Source organism: Psammomys obesus, unplaced genomic scaffold (genome assembly GCF_907164565.1).
Source record: "Psammomys obesus unplaced genomic scaffold, mPsaObe1.curated_primary_1811, whole genome shotgun sequence".
Lineage (NCBI taxonomy): Eukaryota > Metazoa > Chordata > Mammalia > Rodentia > Muridae > Psammomys > Psammomys obesus.
The window spans coordinates 6,740,265-6,761,276 of record NW_026596149.1 but is presented as its reverse complement, the minus strand read 5'-3'; the positions used below and the strand labels follow the sequence as shown (position 1 = coordinate 6,761,276).

General features: G+C 41.2%; 1 protein-coding gene across 4 annotated transcripts in view; it reads left to right on the top strand.

Moving 5' to 3' along the window:
- The first annotated feature begins 3,322 nt into the window (after window positions 1-3,322).
- Cacnb2 (calcium voltage-gated channel auxiliary subunit beta 2) overlaps window positions 3,323-21,012 on the top strand; it is a 376,658-nt gene continuing 358,968 nt past the window's right edge. For 2 of the 4 annotated variants that reach the window (XM_055593775.1, XM_055593773.1), the window contains exons 1-2: window positions 3,323-3,638; window positions 13,106-13,198. In XM_055593775.1, coding sequence (XP_055449750.1) covers window positions 3,531-3,638; window positions 13,106-13,198 — 201 coding nt within the window. In that variant the 5' untranslated portion in view covers window positions 3,323-3,530. Of the gene's footprint in view, window positions 4,025-13,105; window positions 13,199-21,012 lie in introns of all 4 variants that reach the window. The other 2 variants (XM_055593778.1, XM_055593774.1) reach the window with 1 other exon arrangement.

Here is a 21,012-nt window from a genome sequence, read left to right as displayed (position 1 = left end):
GCATACATAAGTCTTTTATGCTGGATATGCTTGCATTGTAATTTGTTTTAATATTGTATTTTATAACTCAGGGCCTTCATTTAATATTATAGTTTTACAAACAGCCTATGTTTGTCTTCACAGAATCCATCTTACTAATTTAGGACTGTGGTTGGCATAGCTCTGTTTTATGCAGATGCTTTTCAAAATGGCAGAAATCCAAAACTGTGAGATGAAAAATGGTCTCAGTAAAATGAGAAATCACACACGGTGAGTTTCTTTTCCAAAGAACATTGCTTCAAGGTGAAGTGATTGTCATCATGAATCCTTTCACGTCTTAAGACGAAAACTCAGTCTTAAACTGTTCATTGCCTTGGTGGCTAGAGTTTTTACCAGTGACCCTTTTCTCATTTGAGAGCATGCCTAGAATAGCTTTGTTCATTTCAAAGACTAATGAGCACCACACACTGATGAGTAGCTTGGAGAAGTCAGTCATCTGCATCTGAATCCTTCCAGTGAGATGATTAGTCCACCATGGCTAGGGTTTCTTGTATTCCTATAATTTTTAATGTGAAAAGGCCTTACTTACTGAAAATGTTCACTTTTACCTTTGGCTTTTAAGCATTATACCAAGTCAAAGTATGCTAAGAATAAGAAAATTGGCCATAAAAGAAGGCATTTAATGATGATGACTATGATGGGTTTTCTAAATCTTCTTATTCTGTTTTTATTATTATTTTGCTCCATTTAAAGGAGTCACATTTTGTTACTTCATAGTTGGTAGCTTTTACAAGCCAGACAAAAGTCTGAATGGTAAATTGTAGTATGTGTCAGATACATGCTAATTAAATTAGCATTGGTTGTAAAGGACAAATTAATATTCTCACAGGGCTCACAATTAACTAAGTGTTGTCTTCGTGTTTTTGCACAGTATTTTAAAACACATGAAGACAGACCATACATCACCCATTTACTTATCCATGTGCTAAGTTTTTCTAGTCACAGGGTCCTGCAAATATAGAACACTGTCCTTAGTTCTAAGGATAAAATCTGGTGACCCCAGTTGCTGACCTCCAGAAGTGTCAGCCTCATGCTGGAAAGAAAGATAGCCTTAAAGAACTCCATATCACAAATTACATGAAATGAATATGCCATTTGACATTTGAACACTTAATTGTAAAGTTATTTCCAAAGTTGGTAGAATATTTTTTGGTCTCTTAAAAGTTTCTGAAGAAAAGATAAAGTTCTGCTTCCCAAATGGCCCTTAATTGAAGCAGGATGACAGGTATTTAATTAAGCATTCTCTAAGGCTAATGTCACAGGAAAACACTGCATCTCATCAAACCTGGAAGGGCTTTACTGTTTGTTTGCTGGGATCACAGATGTGTGCAAACACACCTGATAAACCCTTAGTTTAATAAAACCACTTTGGAATTCATTATTCATTATTCATCAAGCATATTAATTAACTTCTAAGTATACAAAATACTGTAACTTCCAAAGGGCCAGAGACCTGATCTTTGTTGGCTGTGGTCATTTGGAAGCATAAAACAGGCTCTTGATTTATACTTTGTTAATTACACATTGAGAGAACTTGGAGAACAATTACTGGATTCTGAGTGTACCCCAAGCCATAAGCATGGGTCTTGCAATACCAGTATTGCAATATATATATGAGCTTCCAGTAAAGTAGATGAAGTACTGTCCCTCAGGCTTTACAGACCCAAGAAATCTCACAGCTTGATTAAAGAAACAGGGTGAGGAGAGTGATGAGCCTGTCAGCAGGCCATGGATTGATGGTAGACTTTAACTGGAAAGGAATATAACTTAACTGAAAAGAGTTTCTTCCACATTTTCACACACACACACACACACACACACACACACACACACACAACTCTATGGCATGCACAGGCATAACTAGAAAAGCATTAGTTCTGGGGAGTCTTCTGGCCATGGCTATGGAGCAGACTCTCATATTCTAAACCCCACACTTTCTGCTGCTCTCTGCTTTATTGCTTTTTGAATGAGGTCACCCCCCTCCCCCAGGTAAATAATTGTGAGTTGATACTTCAATGCTTCTACTTAACATAAGCAAGATGTAATTAAAAGTGGCATTAAGACTGAAGATTAGGAAAACCAACAGCACTCTGTATATGCTTAAATCTTTAAACATAGAAAGATCTGTTTTTCTTTTTTCCCCATTTTTTCTTAAGTCTGACTCAATCCATTATGGAAGACATCTGCTTAATTAAAACAGCTCAGTTTATCTTTAAGGAGAGCAAGTACTGTATTTCATCATCATGGTCAAACACAGTATAAAAAGTTTACCTTAGTAAAACCTCTGCGTGTGTATGTGAGCCTGCACAACTATTACGCTGTAGTGCTACCTAGAGAATTTGTATAGAGACTTCCAACGCAGAAAAGGTTGTTAAACCGTAGCACCGTACAAAGCAAAGCAGTGTCTTACGAGGAATACTGGAATGAAAAATGATTTTCTTATTTTTTTTCTCCTCCTCCTTCTTCTCCTTCTTCTAATTCTCCTCCTTTTCCCTTCTCTTTTATTTAGTTTTTGTTTTTAATAGAAAATTCATACAATGTATTCTGATCATGGCTCCCCTCCTCCATCTCATTCCTGCCTCCCCAAGCACCAACTATAAGCGAGACTTTCTGGCTTTAGCCTCTCATCAAGCAGTTCAGGGTCTTTAAAAAAAACGTGTTTATTTTTTTGTCTCAAAAGTCACACTATGACTTCATGTCAATCGTGTAGGGGAAAATTATAGTCTGCTGGCAAAGAAGTGCCACTAGTAATGACAACAAAAACAAAACAGGTCAGTCGCAAACAAAAGCTAGGGCACAGGTGTAGAGGATTTGAGCCAATTGCCAGGTCAGGCTCAGGGTGGAAGGATGCCTTAGTTCCTCAAAGGCAATTGCTCTTTGGCTGCTCAAGTGCTTTCTCTGATGGTCTTTGCAGAAGTTTGGGGTCTGTCTCAGCCTTTTCCGAATCATGGAGACTTCAGTTTAGGGACCAACCCTGTGGATTTTTTTCCTTCCTCCGGACCCCGGGAAGAGGAGTTGAGCTGCACAGCTGGGCCAGTTACCTCCCCAGGGAGCCGAGGCTGGCTTTCGTGGCTTCGAAAACTTTCCAGAGCGAGTGCCACGGCGACGGGCGGCAGCTGAGTCGGAGCCCACGCGGCCCGCGCCTCCTGCGAAGAACTTTTCGTAGTGGCGGTGGCTTGTCACTCTCGCTTTCCGACGCGCCTCCCCCTGGCTCGTGCTCCCAGAGCGCCCTCCCTCCTGGCGGGGACCTTCCCTGGAGCCCGCCCGCCCCGCAGTCCCTGTCTCGGCCGCTCGCCGGCCCCGAGGCTCCAGAGAGCGGGCGCCCCTCTCCCTGGCCACACAGCCGCGCGCCCGCGCCACCGCCTTCAGGCTTTTCACCATGCCCCAGCAGCGCCCCGCGCACTGAGAGCCGCCGGTCGTGGGGCGAAGAGGAGCGGGGGACGCGGGGAGTGGAGGAGGGGACCCGTCGCCTTGGAGTCGACTTTTCGCCGATGGTCCAAAGCGACACGTCCAAGTCGCCTCCCGTAGCGGCGGTGGCGCAGGAGAGCCAGATGGAGCTGCTGGAGAGCGCGGCTCCCGCGGGGGCGCTCGGAGCACAGGTAGCCACAGCGCCGCGCCTTCCGCCGGCTTTGTGAGCCCCGGGGCGCCGACCTCCTCTCGCCGCCGACCTCCTCTCGCCGCCTCCGCTCCGCGATCGCGGACCTGGCCTGCCCTTCCCGCTCGGGTCTCCTTTGCCACCTCCCCGCCCCCCAGCTTTCCCCCTCCTCCGGGGCTGCCTGGGACCCTGCCCTGCACGCCTTTCCCCGGCTCTGCTCCCGCTTCCATCTTTTCCTCTGCTTTCTGAAAAGCCAGTGGGAAGGGGCTAGGGCGACCTGCCGCTCCTCCCGGCTTCTCCCGGTCCGCGCGGCTCGGCGGTCCGCGCCCCTGCCCGAGAGAAGCACATGGAGCCATGGACCAGGCGAGCGGACTGGACCGGCTTGTGATCGTGAGTCCCGGAGGGCGGGAAAGGGCTCCGCGTCCCTCAGCGCTGTTTGTCGCTGCCGCCTCTGGTGGTCTCCGCTAGGAGCTGGGCGGGGAGGTGAGGTCGACGCCAGGGTCCAGGTGGGCGTGGAACCTACTGCCTTGTCCCCGGAGGGCAGCCGCTACCCGCTTAGGCACCTGGGGCGTTGTGCCACCCAGACAGTTCAGCTGTCTCCTTGCCAGGCAGGGCTCGCCTGGACCCCTCGTTCCTTCGCTTTAAGAAGAGAGCAGAGGATTGGGGAGGAGAAAGTTTTTGTTTTGTTTACCCCATATGGCAAGCCTTTCTAGCTGCTCCTGGGTTCCCCTCTCTGATGAGTGTTAGCGGTTTCTGGAAAATTTCTGTTCCGCTGCTCGTTGTGAAATAGGAGATGTCAGTTGTAGGCGTACAGCACGATAAGGTGGCTTTTACGTAAGGCTTTGGCAGGTACAGTTGGGGTTTCAGACACCCTCAGATCTGAGCGGGAAGGAGTTCTTCAACCTTTATTCTTGGGGTAAAGTCTTCAAACTTGACACTTCTGCTAGCTGAAGAGGGGTGAGCCCGGGGGAATGTTTCTCTTTTGCTTAACGTCTTTGGCTTGCTGATTTCAAGCCCACGATTGCCAGGTTGTAAACTGTCACATCTGTATACATAAATACTCCACAACATAAAACACGCCGGGACGTGCTTACTGCGCAGTGGTGGCGTGCAGCGTTCCGGGAAAGGTCACAAGTATGTTGCCGCTGCCTGGTGGATGGCAGCGACGGCAGGATTTCTGTCCCGGGACAAGGGTCCCCACGTGGAATAATTCAGTAATTCAGGCTCTGCTGACACCCCCTCCCCGTGTGTGTGTGTGTGTGTGTGTGTGTGTGTGTGTGTGTTTACGGTGCACGTTTGCATGCTGCTACGCACTCACATGTGGTGTGTGTGCAGGCTGAAAGGTTGCCTGTGCCGGGTCAGAGAGTCAACTGCAGAAGGCCAGTGGCTTCTCTCCACACGGCTGTGTGGATCTCAGGGCCTGAACTCGGGTCCTCAGGCTCCCTGGCTGGTGGTGTTACCTGCTCAGCCATGTTGCTGACCTTTGCTGAACTTTTCTTGGCCACTGGAAACTGCACATTCTAACTCAGACTGCACAATTTACATGATTAGAGATAGAGGAAGAAGTATGGTTAATATGGATTTATAAGTCAGAATTTCATTTATTTTCCCTCCCTTCCTTCTTCCTCCCTCCCTCTTTCCTTCCTTCCTACCTTCCTTTTCCCCCTGAGATGGGGTTTCCCTGTGTAGCTGTGGCTGTTTTTGACTTGCTCTGTAGACCGGGCTGGACTCAAACTCATAGAGATCTGCCTGCCTCTGCTTCCCTGAGTGCTGGGATTACAGGCATGTGTCACCGTGACCTGCTCAGAAATCCATTTCTTTTGTGGTGGTAATAAGGTAGGCTTCAGTCTGCCTGGGCTGTTGGGCTGGAAAGGCTAGTGGGGACCTGTAGCTGACTGGTGCCCTCTGCCAGAGGACCTGAATTCGAACCCACAGGGCTCACGCTTGCTTTGGGCTCCTGATTTAATCGTGATACCGCTTGCCAGCTAAGAGGAAGGTAATAAATGTATTCCGAGAGCGAAGCTGTACAGGGATGAGGGGCTTGAGGATTGAGAGAGGAAGGGAATTGAAGTGTCTTTTCTTTGAAGTTTGTTTTTAGAATTTTTTTTGGAAAAGATTTTATTTTTGTGAGAAAAATAAAATTTTTGGAATCTTGGCAATCAAAGTTAGGGCTGATACACCAAAAGAAAAAAAAAGTGACCATATTCAAGTAAGAGTAGTAATTTACCTAATTACTAATAAATGTAAGACAGCAAGTACCCAGCGTGCAACTGCAATTGGGCATTAATCTAATGTGGACAGATAAAATTTCTGTCTTCAAAGGGTTGATATCTCTGTAGTTTCATGAAAGGCAAATGGGACCTTTGTGTGGGTGGTCTGTCTGAGAATGCAATGAGTTAAAAAGAGTAAAGGTCACAGATCTTGAGTTATCTGTAGTGCTTGACAGGGGAGGTGGCATTTGAGAAGACATTTGGAGGGTGAGCTAGATTTTAACAGAAACTTTAAAAGACATAGTGGAAGCAACACATGAAACCTTTGTAGGAATTAGAAGTTTTCTCTATAGGATGTATTTGAAATATCTAGGGTGGAGAGCAGAGAAAAGATTGACTTGGGAAATGCCAGCCAGCAGGCTGACAAGGCAATTTGAGGCCCTGTCTTGGAGATTTTTGAATAACAGAGATCTGTGGCAAGGGTTCAGAAAAGGATCCACATGACAGCGCACTGGACAGACCCACAGAGAATGTTCTGTAGGACAGTTTGCAGAGCAGAGGCGAAACTGAAGAAGGAAGGTTAATAGACATACAACAGCTTGAACAAAGGCTAATAACGTCTAAACTCAAAAGAGATGGAAAGATAATGGCTGTGTTAGGTTAGGTCTATGCATCAGAGATTTCAGAGGCCAAGCCAGGGGAATTAGCACATGACTGCACTGATACTGGATAGAGAGCAGAGGAGTTTATAAATTAACATATGCCAAGTGAGGTTTATTCTCTCCTGTTCATTCTCTCCTGTCTTTTGGGACTCCTAAAAATGAAAGAAATTTTGCATCAATTGTGTTTGTCTTACATGCTTTATGTGAGGTCAGAGTTGTACAACTTATGTTATATCTAGGAAGCTCTGTCATCAGAGGTCTCTTGTGAAGCTTGGCAGGACCTTAAGCCCTCCGGTGTCTGGGCAGAACACACTGGCTGTAGATTCTACCTGAAAAAGAAGGTTGCCTTGGGAGTATCTTCCCTTCACCTTTTCCTATTTCTATTTTTTTCTTTGCCATTTTTCTTTTTTGTGGGGGGGGGGGAGAAGGAGGGAATCTTACTCCTTTTGTTGAAGGTACTAAATAATAGTCATTCTCTTCAGAAATGTACAAGTAGAACTTCCATTCACATATAAACTTCTCAGTCATCCTTGGCTCTAAGAGGCAGTTACTTCTTTTATTTTTAATCATCAGGATTATACTTTTCATGGGAACAAAGTGAAAGGTACAGACTCACAAACTCTTTTCAATCATTGATTTGTATTTTGCCTAAGAAGATGGAATAATAACTCTATCCATTTGAGCTCTGCATCCAGGAACAAAGCGGATGTGTTTGTTATGTACAATGTCATGCCAGCACAGACCCTCAAAGTTCTGACTTTAGCAGACTGCATTGGTTTTTAGGTAATGGCTAGATAGTATGAGAACACACCTGAAGCTAGAAAGTCAATACTTTCCTAGGGCTCTCCAAGCTCCAAACAGGATGGTCTTAACTGTATTAGCTCCCTCTGGCCTCTGGGGACTTGAAATGTGGCTAGCCCAATCTGAGATGTGTTGTGCATATGAAACACATACTATATTTCAAAAAGTCACTGTGAAACAATAAACAGGACACATCTCCATTAATAATTCCTAAAGCAAATAAAGATCAAAATGATAGTATGATTGGCTTGTTGAGTTAAACACAATGGGTGCATTGTTATAATTAATTTCCCCGGTTACTGTGCTGTCACATAGGGAGTGGGTTTTCTTGTTGGACAGCATAACGCTAAAACTTGTAGTTGTTCCTTCTCGAAAGAAGGAGAAAGCTCCTGGGAAGGCTGGTGGGTGGATGGGAAGCAGGTGAGAAGGATTGGAAATAGGATAGTGACAGAAGAGGAAATGGACTAGAAACAGAACAGGCGCTCTACAAATTAGGCCTCAAAGAGCCAGTAGCCAGCATCTCCAGTCACACCCGCCAATGAAGGACAGTAAGCAGAGGGCCTGTTTATTTTGCTCCTAGCAACAGATCCCAGCTGGTTCCGCCTCAGCCAGTTCCCCAGCTGCCTTTCAGCACACCATAGAAACAGTCTGGTCATGGCAACATCCTGATCTGCTATAGGAGGGGCCTTATCAGAAAAGAGTGGCAGCCTGCCCTCCATTACTCTTGAACCAAGTTAGTCAGTTGTGCTCCCCACAAACACACTTAGGTCCTTGCCCTGTCTAGTCTGCAAATGCAGTGTCCAGGTTCCCATATTGTAGGGAATGCTATTAGTGTCAGGGGTTCTTTGGAGAAATTGAAAAACATGCCAATCAGAAATTCTGAGTGTGATTTTGGAATTCCTAATATCTGAGTGACACTAGTTTGAGCCCTTTCCTCCACTGTCCCCCCCTTCTTCTCCTCCTCCCTGACACTTCCCCTTCAGTTTGTGGAGCTGGGGATGGACCATAGAGTTTTGTACATTCTAGGAAAGTGCTTTATTACAGATATACATCCATAGCCTAGCTTTCTGTTATGTGATTTACCTGTTGCTGCCTTTGACTCTGTTGAAGTGTATGGTATGTAGTCTTGATCTTTTCTAGTAAAGTTGAGCTACATGTGTTAACCCTGTGGTGGAGTGGCGTGGAAGCCGTTTCAGTTTTGTGAGCCTCAGTCTGTGTTCTACTGACCATGTATGGCAAGCACTGCACATTATTTTTTACAACTACAGAGTGTAACAATTATTTATGATGCCTCTTTAAAGCAATTGAGCCTTTCTCAGAAATTTTTCCCTGGCCTCTCCTCTTCCTTTCCTGTGCTGGTTCTCACTGGGTTAAACCTCCCTTCCAGGACAAACCTTGTTCTACCTGCCTCATCCCAGAGAGCTATGGTATGGCCTGATTCTTTCTGCTTTTATGTGAGCTGGTCCACATGAAAACCAACTGTATTTTCCTTTTTCTAAGGAGGCAATCTCAGCTACTTCTCACCTGGGAAAGGACTTTGTTCACCCTCAAGTGTTTGTAAACAAGGGTGCTTAATGGATCCCTCTTGGATAATTTTGGTCTTGTTGACTTTGTCCCCCAAAATGAGGAAAGTCAGTGATTCAAAGGGCTGAATATCAGCAACTACTTATTCAGGAGAAGCAAACAAAAGCATCACCATTTTGCCCATGGAGAGCATCAAGCACAGACATCATTGTTCTTAAAGCTGTTCCCAGGGGCTGACATGACAACTTTGTTTGCACTGCAGAAATCTCCATAATTAACTACCACTGTCCCCTTCACCCATTCAAAAGTGAGGCTTTAACTACCTCTACAAACATGAGCATTTATCTGCTGATGTCAGAACAAGTCCTTTTTTTTTTTTTTTAAATTAACCAGTGTTGCAGATTATTCACACAAAGCTGGTTTTCAGATCACAAAGTATCTTGACTATCTTTTAAAATATGTCTGTGTAAGTTTCTTAAATTTATTCTAATTTCTGAAATCTCCGTGTGTTCTAATGACACAATTTGGTTTGCTGTAGCTGCTCATCAACAGCATTAGGAGGAGAAATGAGTGACTGCTGGGGTGTTCCACGCAGGTATCGGGGCAGTGTGTCCTTGGCAGCATTCACGTGCACAGCCTTTCCAACTCCAGCCAAACTCCTCTCTTTTCTCCTTCCTCCTCCTTTTAACCTGAGCTGCTGCAATGCTCAACTGTCTCAAATATTAGGTGTTAGTTGCTAATTAGCATTGAAAGAGCATTGTTTATTCAGCTAGCAGGGCCTAAAGCAGAAAATTAAGAAAATACTGTTTCTATTCCAAATATAGTCAACTAACTATTGTTTAATTATTAGATGTCCTCCAATTGAGGAGAGGATTCCTTCCCCACCCCCTCTTAAGCCCTTATTTTTCAGGTTATAAAGTAATTTTTAAAAACTAGCCATTTCAGACAAAATGGACTTAATTTTAAATATGCATTGGGTTACAAGAAACTATTTTTACTCTTGCACTGATACATACATGTATATAATGGGTCTTTCACCCCTGTTTCATTCTCTCTTCTTCTGGTTGAACCCCTTTTCCCCCCTAAAAGTCCCCTTCCTATTTTCATGCCTCTCTCTCTATTTTCTCACTCTCTCTCTCTCTCTCTCTCTGTGTGTGTGTGTGTGTGTGTGTGTGTGTGACTCACTGAGTTTAGTTAGGATTGATTGCATGAGCACTGGCAACTTATCAGTTGCTATAACACTGAAGAAAATGACACCCTCCTTGAATCATTAGGTATCAGTGATCCTTCTGCGAGGGATGGGGCATTGTAAGCCCTTTCCATTACATGATGGATGAAATGCTGATGAGTCCAGTTTCGTCTTGTGTAGGTTTTGTGTGAGGAATCACAGCTATAATGAGCTCAAGAATGGTTCACTAGGCCATGCCCTAAAGACACTCTTTTTTTGGTAGCACTCTTCCTTGGGTCTTGGTGGCAGGTGGTGACACAGATATTCCTCTTAGGGCTGAACACTCTCCATTTCACAAAACAGTAGTAGTAGGTCTTTCTCTGGGGCCTATGAGCTCACCAGATACAGGTTCCTGGAAAGATTCTAGTATTATTCTTGTGGAGTGGGAAAAATAGTTATGCTGAAATGAATAAAATAACAAGACTGAGGTATAAATGAGCATATTGTGTTTATTTTGGATCCAATAAATATGACATGCACTGAATAGCAACTGCCTATAACAGCATGAAATTTAAAATATTTAATACTTTTAGTCACTCCTTAAACATATGTGTGATTGAGGGAGACTATAAAACTTACTAGTGGAGTCTGGGGACATGGCTCTGAGTAAAGCATTTGCCATGTGAGCTTGGCGGTTTGAGTTTGACTCCCCAGAACCTGTGTAAAAAGGACACAGTAGCACACAGCTGTGTCTCAGCACTTCTGAGATGGGAGATGGGAGGGAGGGGGCAGGGACAGGAGAATCCACAGAAGCTGTGGGCTAGGTAGCCTGGTACTCACTGCTGCCTACTGCAAGACACTTGTTCCAAACAACATAGAGGGTGAGGGCTCATACCTGAGCTCATTGTCTGACATCATACATATAGATGCAAATCTAACACACACATTTACACATATGATACACATACATCATTCATACACAACGATTAAAAAAGAATAACAATTTGCATACAATTCAGTATGCCTTACTTTTTTGGATATAAACTGTATATAAAACAGTTGAAACACAAAAAGTGTTATGAACATGGCTTCTATTGGATGCTAAGTAACCGAAATTAATATTTGTAAACAATCTTATCAGGAGATTAGAAAAAGTAATGGGAAGTTTTTAATATGTCTGTCTTTTTTTTCTTTCTTTTTTAAGAGCAGCAGTCTCCCCTGGGACTGACTCTCTTCAGCATTCATCCTCTATTCTCACGGGGCTGATTGGGCAATTATGAATAGCCAGAAAAAATCTTAAGATAGTCAAGTAAATGAAGAATAAGCATAGTTATCATTTAAAAAGATAAAACAAACAATAATAGAATGTTTTTCTAGCTGTTTCAAACTAGTACTAAAAGGGAGGAGAAAAACAACAATAAGATTATATTTTGTCTTTGTTCTCAAAATTAACAAATTCTTCATGACGATAAATAATGTGTTTTACATAGACTGTTCCCAAGCATCCTAAAGAAACATGTTAAGTTTTATAAAATTATTTCAAAGTAGTAAGTAATTTTCCATATGGAATAATGTAAGTTTTTTAAATGCAGGGCTTTTCATAGCTTATTTTAGACTTCTTTGTCCTGGTAAGATGGTTTTGTCCAAACCTTCAGATAATAATTGAAAAAGGAAGCACGTTGTTAAAAGAACATTATTTTTCAACAGTTTACCAAATAATATTTACATAAGTCAGAAGAATAAGCTGCGAAGTGAGGAGAGCCTCGTATGTCACACAAAAGCCCAGCTCAGCTCCTCTTTCCTTTTATGAAGTTGAGAGTTAATCAGACGCCATGGAAACATGTTTCTATTACATAAAGCCCTTAGATACTTGGAACAGAACAAACATATTTAAGAATTTTTTTCTTTAATATTGCACCACACTCTCACTGATGGCAAATCCATTTAAATGACTCAGATCATAAATGTTCACAATAGAGTTAAGCCTGCAAAAGTGCTATATATATTATGCTTTATGAAGTGGTTTTAATTTTATGAAAACCTTACAAATAATCAAACATAATCAAGTAGCATTTTCAAAACCTGAATATGGTGATTTGAAAAGGGCAGGTTTTATAACTTTTGATCTCTATAAATCTAACAATAACTGGTATCATGTATGTGAGCCCAGCCTGTCCCTTTCACTTTTTATATAGTATTTGGACATTTATCATGAGACAATTCTATAAATAAAACTCTCTCTCTCTCTCTTCCCTCCCTCTCTCTTTCTCTGCCTTTCTCCCTTTGTGTGTGTGTGTATAAAAAGTAGGCAGTAACATGTGCTGGGTGAGCATTCTACCATTGAATGATATTTGAAGACCTTCATTTCACTTATTACTTAAAAACAAACCTGTGAACTACTATTTTGTTTATAATCACATTTGAAGATTAACATGGAAAGAATTTGGTCAAAATATGCTATAGACAGGATTGCCATATACATACGTATATATTTCTAAAATGCAGTGTTGAGCTGTTTTCCTATATACACATTAGATGGCAAAATAAACTTTATTTTTCTCAAAGCTGTAAGAATGGATGCTTACATTTTAACGTCTAATGCTGGAAGTGACTTTTTCTGTGCTTAGAATTCACATCAAATCATACATTGTTTATTGCCAGAGCTCTGAATGTGAATTGTCGGGCAGAAATAGAATAGAAAAGTCAAGTTTGTTGGTAATGTTTGTGCTCAACTCTGTTCTGTTATTGAAAGAAACCCTGTTTGGTTCTCCTGTTCTTACCTTTAATTTCTTATTTGTAAGTGACTTAAACTTTTTTTTTAATCTCTAGTGAGTTTTCCGTTTGGCTCCTAGCGTGTCTCAGAGTAATATGCTGTCTCAATCTACCAGTTACCAAGCACCTGGTCTAGACTTTGCCTCTCTCCACCATGTACTTCTGGATCTGAAAGAAGCTTTAATGGTCACTCCATATCAATTTTTCAACGATGCCTGTATAATAACACGTTTATTACCAGTTTGGGCTGACATTTTCTTGAGTAGGGCTAGATTCCTGTGGAAGGTTGTGGTCATCTCATTTCTGTTTCTCCTTCTCTTTCTCTTTTATGTAGTCCTATGGAAAAGGCGCCAGGAGGAAAAATAGGTTTAAAGGCTCAGACGGAAGCACATCATCAGACACTACCTCAAACAGCTTTGTCCGCCAGGTAAGGGAACACTCAAGTCATGGTGTGGGAAAAGTATATTTAAACTGAAATTCTGTTTTATTCTCTAAGTGGTTTTAAATTCTCTCTGAAGATTTATGCAGTATTTTTACTTGAAATCGAAGTGAAACACGTGCAGTTTAATGTCTTAATGAAAATATTTATGCTTCAAGTGCAACTCTGAATAATTACATTCTTGCCTGGCAAGTTGGGAAGAATCAGCTGCAGAATTCATTATGAAATATTTCTTCTCACAGAAAGACAGAAATGCTATGATAGGAATGAGTTTTGGGTTTTGATGGTCTTCAGGGAGAGGTCATCTATATCCCAACTACGACATGGCAATATGGATAGTTCTTTAGCTTTCTTTCTTTCTTTCTTTCTTTCTTTCTTTCTTTCTTTCTTTCTTTCTTTCTTTCTCTCTCTCTTTCTTTCTGTCTTTCTTTCTTTCTTTCTCTCTCTCTCTCTCTCTCTCTCTCTCTCTTTCTCCCTTCCTTCCTTTCTTCTTCTTCCTCTTCTTCCTCTTTCCTTTTCCTCCTCCTCCTCTTCTTTCTTTAGCTTTGGATTAAAAAAGAGAAAACAATCTTTGGTCTTGAATGGTTCCTGCTTCTAAAGTTAAGTAGATTGCCTGATGGCTTTGGGGTGTAATTTAGCTATTTGCTGCTTTTAGAGAGTGAAGCAGATCCTTATGGCGGCAGACTGTGTAAAGTCCTGTCCAGCAGAAAGCATCAGGCTGCCTAACATAAACACTCATGTGTTGCAACAGAAAGTACTTCAAGTTCCAGAGGAGTTCCACATGGTAGTCAGCCCTCTGAAGGACATGGTTATGAGTCAGTATTAACACCTCATGAGAGAGAGGTGAGCATAATAATGCCTCATGAGGTGAGCGGGTGAACACGTGTCTTCATCTAGCACCTCTAAGTGAAACTGGGGATGGGAGAAGGGTATAATAGAGAGCATGTTTTCCTGGCTGGTTGATGGTCAGTTTCTGGCCAGTGAATCTGTGTATAATTCTTTGTGGGTGCAGCTCACAGCCTAGATCAATGATTCTATTGGAAACATTTACTGGCTTCTTTGGATGTCCCTGGTTTCCATTACCTCTTGGGTCTTTTATCACAAGCCCAGACTCTGGTCTTGCCCCAACTTTGTTTGGCAGGAGAGTCTTCTATGAATCCTGGTTTGATCTTCTATGTTTTATTTTTGTTTTTGTTGGAGATCATAACACTTGATTCTTTATCCCAGTTGAGTCTGATGACTATGACACTGGCCTCTAGAGTTTCATTCAGGTTTATTTGTCACAGTAGACCAAGTTGGCCTTAAACATGTCTGCCTGCTATTTCTGTAGTCACTCACTCCATATGCTTTCCTTGCACAGGCACGGGGATTCCTGCCTAGCTGTTACTGTCCTCCTGCACTATTTAAATATGCCAAAGGTACATCCAAACAACTTTTAGGCAAGTGGAAAAAGAATTCGATTTATACCAATTGGGAGCTGTATTGGTTGCAGGAAGTAAAAAAAAAAGGTGTTAGGTTAAGAATGAGGAAACTTGTTTGAAGGAAACATTTGGAAAGACAACGATCAAGCCATATATGGCCCATCCTATATTAATGTTCCATTGGTGTCGGGGGGGCTGGGTGTACTGTGAAAAGCCTATGGTATGGTAGCACACACAGAACTAGTATTGGAGTCCCTAGGATGCCTGAAGAGCCCAGGATGCAGTTATTGAGCTTAGGTTACTCAGTTATAGGGAACATACTCAAAGGCTTTTTCATGTCAAGCACCTACTTTTATTTTGCTGTTGGGGTAACGGGACTGGACCTGGAGGGCTCAACTCTGGAATGTTGAGTTATTGCATCAGGCTGAGCGTTGGATAATGCAAAGCAGACAACTCTAAGAGTCTTCAGAATAGGATTTGCAGCAAGTCAGTAGATAAAGCCAAACAGCTTATAGAAAGTGGGTGAAAGTGGAAACTGAGATGTTTCAAGTGAGCACATTGTGATGAATCAGAATTAATAGTATGGACTCCATCATTGTTCATGTAAACTTTTTTTTTTTTTTTAAGATTCATTTATTACATATACAATGTGTGTTTGCATGTACATCTGCATGCCAGAAGAGGGCACCAGATTTCATTTTAGATGGTAGTGAGCCACTGGGAATTGAACTCATGACCTCTGAAAGAGCAGCCAGTAGTCTTAACCTCTGAGCCATGTCTCCAGCCTCCTCATTTAAGCTCTTAATTGAAAGACCAACCCCTTTCCCAGTTGTCCTTTTGCCAGGTGTTCCTCTTGGAAATTTTGAGGGCTCAATTCACAAGGAAGGAAGGGGTTTCTGCACTGCGTGTAAATGAACTAGAATTTAATTTTCCCGTCTATAACGTCTTTTTTGACATTGGGTTCTTAGGAAAGTATGTTTACATGAGACAATTTTGAGTGACTCAGGCAGCTCTTCCATCATTTAAATGTAGATAGAGATTGTTAAAACATATGTGAGCATGTAAGAAAGCAAAAAAATCTAGTCAGAAGAGTCAAGGGGTAGAAGTCTTCTTCTAGCATCTCAAGGAATGAGGTATGGTGTATGGCACGAAGCGGTAATTATCCAAACAGTTCGTCAGAAACCTGCTCATATCATTAAAGAGGAAAGCCTAGCAATTCTGGCAGGGGCTTGCAGTTGGGAATTATACTTTTGTCCTGACAATTTAATCTCCTCTGCAAATAACATTCATATTTTGCTGCTATATGAAAATGAGCAAAAGCTACTCTGACATGGTTAGATCCCTAGTAGAAGTGGACTGGGAGAGTGTTTACAGGAGCACATGGGCAATGGTAGGTATAAGCATGTTAGATTATGATGTAATGTGACTATATTCTTTTTATTGTTAGTACATGTTTTCTAAACAGGTTGTGTTGATGCTGTTATGTAACTGTCTGTGGCTAGGAATATTTATAATTAATGTTAAAAGAATATTTGACCACTAGAACTGAAATTTATTTTCTTCTTTTTCTTTCTTTTTTTTTTTTAATGGAGTCTTGCTGTATTGCTCAGGCTGGTATTGAACTCATGAGCTCAAAAGATTCTTCTCCCTCACCCTCCTAAGTACTGAGACCACAGGCATGTTCTACTACATGCAAGTTTTGACAACATTGCTTAACAGAATTACTCAATTAGATTCATTATGGTTTTTTATTTAAAATAATCTCTGTAATTTTGAAAACCTTAGAATTTCGTTTTTTAGATAGTGTATTATTGTGGGATGTAGGCTTTAAAAACTGGAAAAATGGGTTCTTTTAGGTAGTTATAATACTGATATTATTTACATGGCTTAGAAGCTGGGGCTGTGACAGTTTAGAATAGCAAAAAATCATTAGTATCTTTCTAATTTTTGGAGAACTAGTAGAAAAGCAGAGACCTTGTTTCAGGCTACTTGCTTCTCTTGAGAAATCACATATAAAACTCTGCTGTAACCATTACAGAGAGAGCTTCCTCATGGGGTCAATAAGGTTAAATAAGATGAAAGGCATAGGGTCTTAGTTTGGTATCAGTGGCCTTAGGAGGTAAAGAGGCAGTAGGGAGACAGTACACAGCCAAAGGCCATTTGAGGACCTAGCAAGACAATAGCCATATACAGAGGCATTAGGTACCTGGTCTGGCGAGAACATAACTTTCTTTTGCTTAAACCGCTCTGACATATGCCATGGCTGCTCAAGCAGAACGGCAGAGACAGATCTACTGAGAGACACGGAAGAGGACTTTTTTTTAGCTTTCACTTATTTCTCTGATTGATAGTGGGGTATGTTTGCTAAGAAGTCTATAACTCATGTGCTCAGATCACTGGACTCAGAATCAACGTACCCATCGCACCACCACCACAGCCAAAAAGTGCACACTCTGGCCTCCCAAACGCCTCATCCAACTGCTTTCGAGATCTGTTCTCCTCTCCTTAATTAAAGATAGCCAAGCTATTTCTTCCTGATGGACATTCATTTTTCCTCTTCCTGAAATTTTAGATAAACAAAATTGCATTATGCCTTCACTCTCACACCCAGCTTCACACTGGTCATAGTCATTCCCTGTGGCATGTCAGTACTCAGCTGGTCTTCTTTGCTGTATGGCCTTGCATTGCACGGGACGTGCCACAGTTAATTTCCGTGTTCCGCCCTTGAGAGACACTGGCTTATTTCTGTCATTGAGGTTATTAAGACAGTGCTGCTGTGTAAATTCATGGTATACATGGGCACATATGGATTAGGATGAAATATGCAGTCATATGGTATATATACGCTCAATAAAGTCACTAATGAAGAACAGTTTTCCAAAGTGGCTATACCAATCCTCATTACCTACGACAGCATCTGCCATTTCCCTTGTTCGAAAGTAGCCTGCACTTGATGCCAATAATTTACATCATAATAGCTCTCTGTCTGTGGAGTGGTAGCTCACTCTGGAGTTAGTATTGAATTGTTTATAATTAAGTCATAATTTCTCTGTAGCTGGGAAACATCAAGGGAGTATTGCATGTAAATACATACGATCTGAAAGATCTTCCAAGGGTTCTTTAAAATTACTCTTTATGGTAAATATATCATTAGCCACAATAACTAGATTTATACATATCTGATTAAATTATGTAATAACTATTGGAATACGGTGAAATGTTCTAGAATCTGTTAGAAGATGAAGAAAGGCTAGGCAATGAAAGGCTACAGAGACTTTGTGTGTGGTTAATTTTTCAGATTGCTGTTAAAGTGTTTCTAGTCTGTGTGTGTATGTTTCTGTGTACATGCGCATGTGTGTGTAGGTTTCGCTAATCAAGCTTAATTTTAAAAGAGAATCCTTATTCTTAGGAATATAAATGCCTATAGGTAAGCTTCTGCTTTTGGCTTGGAAGCAAAATTGCAGCTATCAGAGAGAGGAGCTTTAGCCCCAGGTGTGAGTTCCATTTTGTCTGTTACTCTTTCCCCATTACCCAACTATTCAATTATCTTTCTGGCCTTGGGAACCTATTTGATGTCAGTGATATTTCAGGGATTCAAAGATGACTCCCTCCCTTCCCTGTTGAAAATTATGTCAGTTTCCTGCTAAAGCTGGGCCTGGTTTTGAGTCTTAAGGGCCTTTGCCCACAAGCGTATTGGCTGTGTATTACGAACATTGGTGGGATTTTTCTTGAGATGATGTTGAGAGTTTACTCTAGTTTCTCCCATTTCTATGAGCTTGTTGTGATGTGATGGGTCAGCTAATATTATGGATTAAACATGCTAAGGCAAGCACATGCCCTCACTTGTAGTTCGGTGAAGTGTTAATTAGAAAGAAAGTCAATTGTGTGTTTCTTTTGTCTCACTTGTTTATGTTGTAAGTAAAAAATGTTACTCTCATATGCTCTATAGGCACTATATCCTGAACTCATAATTTTCATATTTCCCTTTTAAGTGAACTATGCATTGTGAGACTTGTTCAAAACGGTTTACTCTAAGAAGTATTGAATAGTTAAATGCTGAATCTGAATGTTGCCTCTACCATTTATATTTGGCCTTTGTATTGAATAACTAGGTTTTTAATTTTTGTTTATTCTTTGGTAATTTCATACATGAATACAATGTATTCATGTTATATCCATTCCTCAGTGACTCTGCCTTTTGACATCTCATCATTTTCACATTGCAAATAGGCCTCCTCCAAAAAATTAGCTGTATAAATTAAATTATAAGAGTTAAAACCTGTATGCCAATTAGAAATATGCAAATAAATGCTATTTAAGAATTCACTATTAATAACTTATGATGCAATTGTCTATTTGGAAGATTTACTAAAATACAAATAAGAAAATTTTGAGAAAAGTATTGACAGGTGGTGTTTATTAAATGTTACTGTGTCTGGGGCTCCATTGGACACATGAGGAAACCTAGGCACAGGAAAATAAAGTAACTTAGACACAGTCACATCATAAGAAAGATTGGATTGAGAATTTGAAACTAAGCAGATGACTCCAGATTTTTATTTTCTTTTATTTTGGTGAGATTACTTTCTTGTAACAAAAAGACATAGGACTAGTGAAAAATCTATCACAAGTGTTTTACTTGTTTCGCTAAGGAGAACTTGTAAAAAATTTAATACTTTTGTTTTTAGGATGAAACATACTGTGTGAGCCCTTTCCCTTCTAGTTACAGACATCCTGATAATAGCAACTTGAGGGAGGAAAGGACTTGGGTCACAATCTCAGGGGATGCCAGTCCATCATGATGGCAGGAACATGTGGCAGAGGGCTTTGCCTGACAACAGGAGGGGATGTCTTCCAGCACAGCCCCAGTAGCTCACCTCAGCTAGCCATGTCAGTCCCAAGGGCCACACAACTCCCAAAGCAGCAAGAGGAACTGAGTATTTCTTGCACATGATCTGGTAGGAATATTTTATGTCAAAACCAAAAGGCATTAAGTTTGTCTTTGCTCTGAACTATCTTTAGAGGAAAAGAAGGATGGCCTTAGTGTTGTAAAGTTTCACTGGGTGTTATGACTTTGTTTTTATTTGTGTGTGTTTGTGTGTGTGAGAGAGAGAGATAGATATACATATGCACACAGAGAGAGATAGGTAGACAGACAGACAGACAGAGAATGTGTGTCACTATGGTGCTTGCACCTATTTGTGTGGAGGAAAAAGGAGGATGTTGAGAATCCTGTTCTCTCTCTTCCTGGATCCTTTCAGTCAGGATCTCTTGCTGAACCTGGAGCTAGGCTTGTGGCCAGCAAGCCCCCAGTGATCCTCCTATCTCCACCCCACATAGTGTTGGAATTATTGGACCTGCATGCAACCACAGCCAGCTTGAGATACAAACTCCGGTAATTATGCTTAAGCTGCAAACATTCTTCCTCACTAAGCCATTTCCCTAGCCCGGCTTCATGACTTTTTAAATACCAGCATTCCTTTATTTCTTTCATGGTAAGTTGCTTCAGTTCTCAGTTTGTGTCACATGTCTTTGTATCCCACCGTTCCTGTTGGTAATGAGAAGGACAGACATAGTTGGAAGAATATTTGTTTCTTTCTTCCCTTCCAAGAATTTGCAGGAACATAAAAATTTTAGAATTTTAGGATTCTGGAAGCTTCCATCCTGTGTTAAACAAACAGAAGTGAACTTGACTGTGAATCATCTGTAGCCTGTGCTGGTCTCTTTGCAAGCTGGCTGTGGCTGATGTGGTCCCAGGAATCATCCAGGTCGTGAATCTGGGTGAGGCTGGGCAAACATTACATCTTATTTTATGTGAGGCTGCTTCAGAAATAGTTTATAGTCTGCCGGGGCCTTGGCTTTGTAAGCAAAACAAATACTTTAATTCTAATGTATTAAAGAGCTAAAAATGCTACACATGAGTTCTAGACACTGGGTGTAAAAATCAATGAGTATTGTTCAAATTGTTTAGATACTAAAAGGTATTGAATACACAAAGCCCTTGTTCTTTTGTACTGTTAAATAATTGCAGGTTTAATTCTGATACAAACTTTGTGCTCTTTGGCTAGCTTTGGGATAGATATATGGATAACAAGTCTTTGTTTTTCATCATTTCTTAATTTATTACATGAATCAAGATTTCTCATAAACCCAAAGAAAGAAGAGACAATCTCTAAGGGCCTATTGTTTAGAAAGAAAAAAAAAATCTTTTAACACCAGAAACTGATTGGAGTAAATTAGTTTACTGAAAGAAAAAAAAAAAACAAATAAACAAACAAACCCAGCACCATAGTGACACACATTATCTATCTATCCATCTATCTATCCATCTATCTATCTATCTATCTATCTATCTATCTATCTATCTATCTATCTATCTAT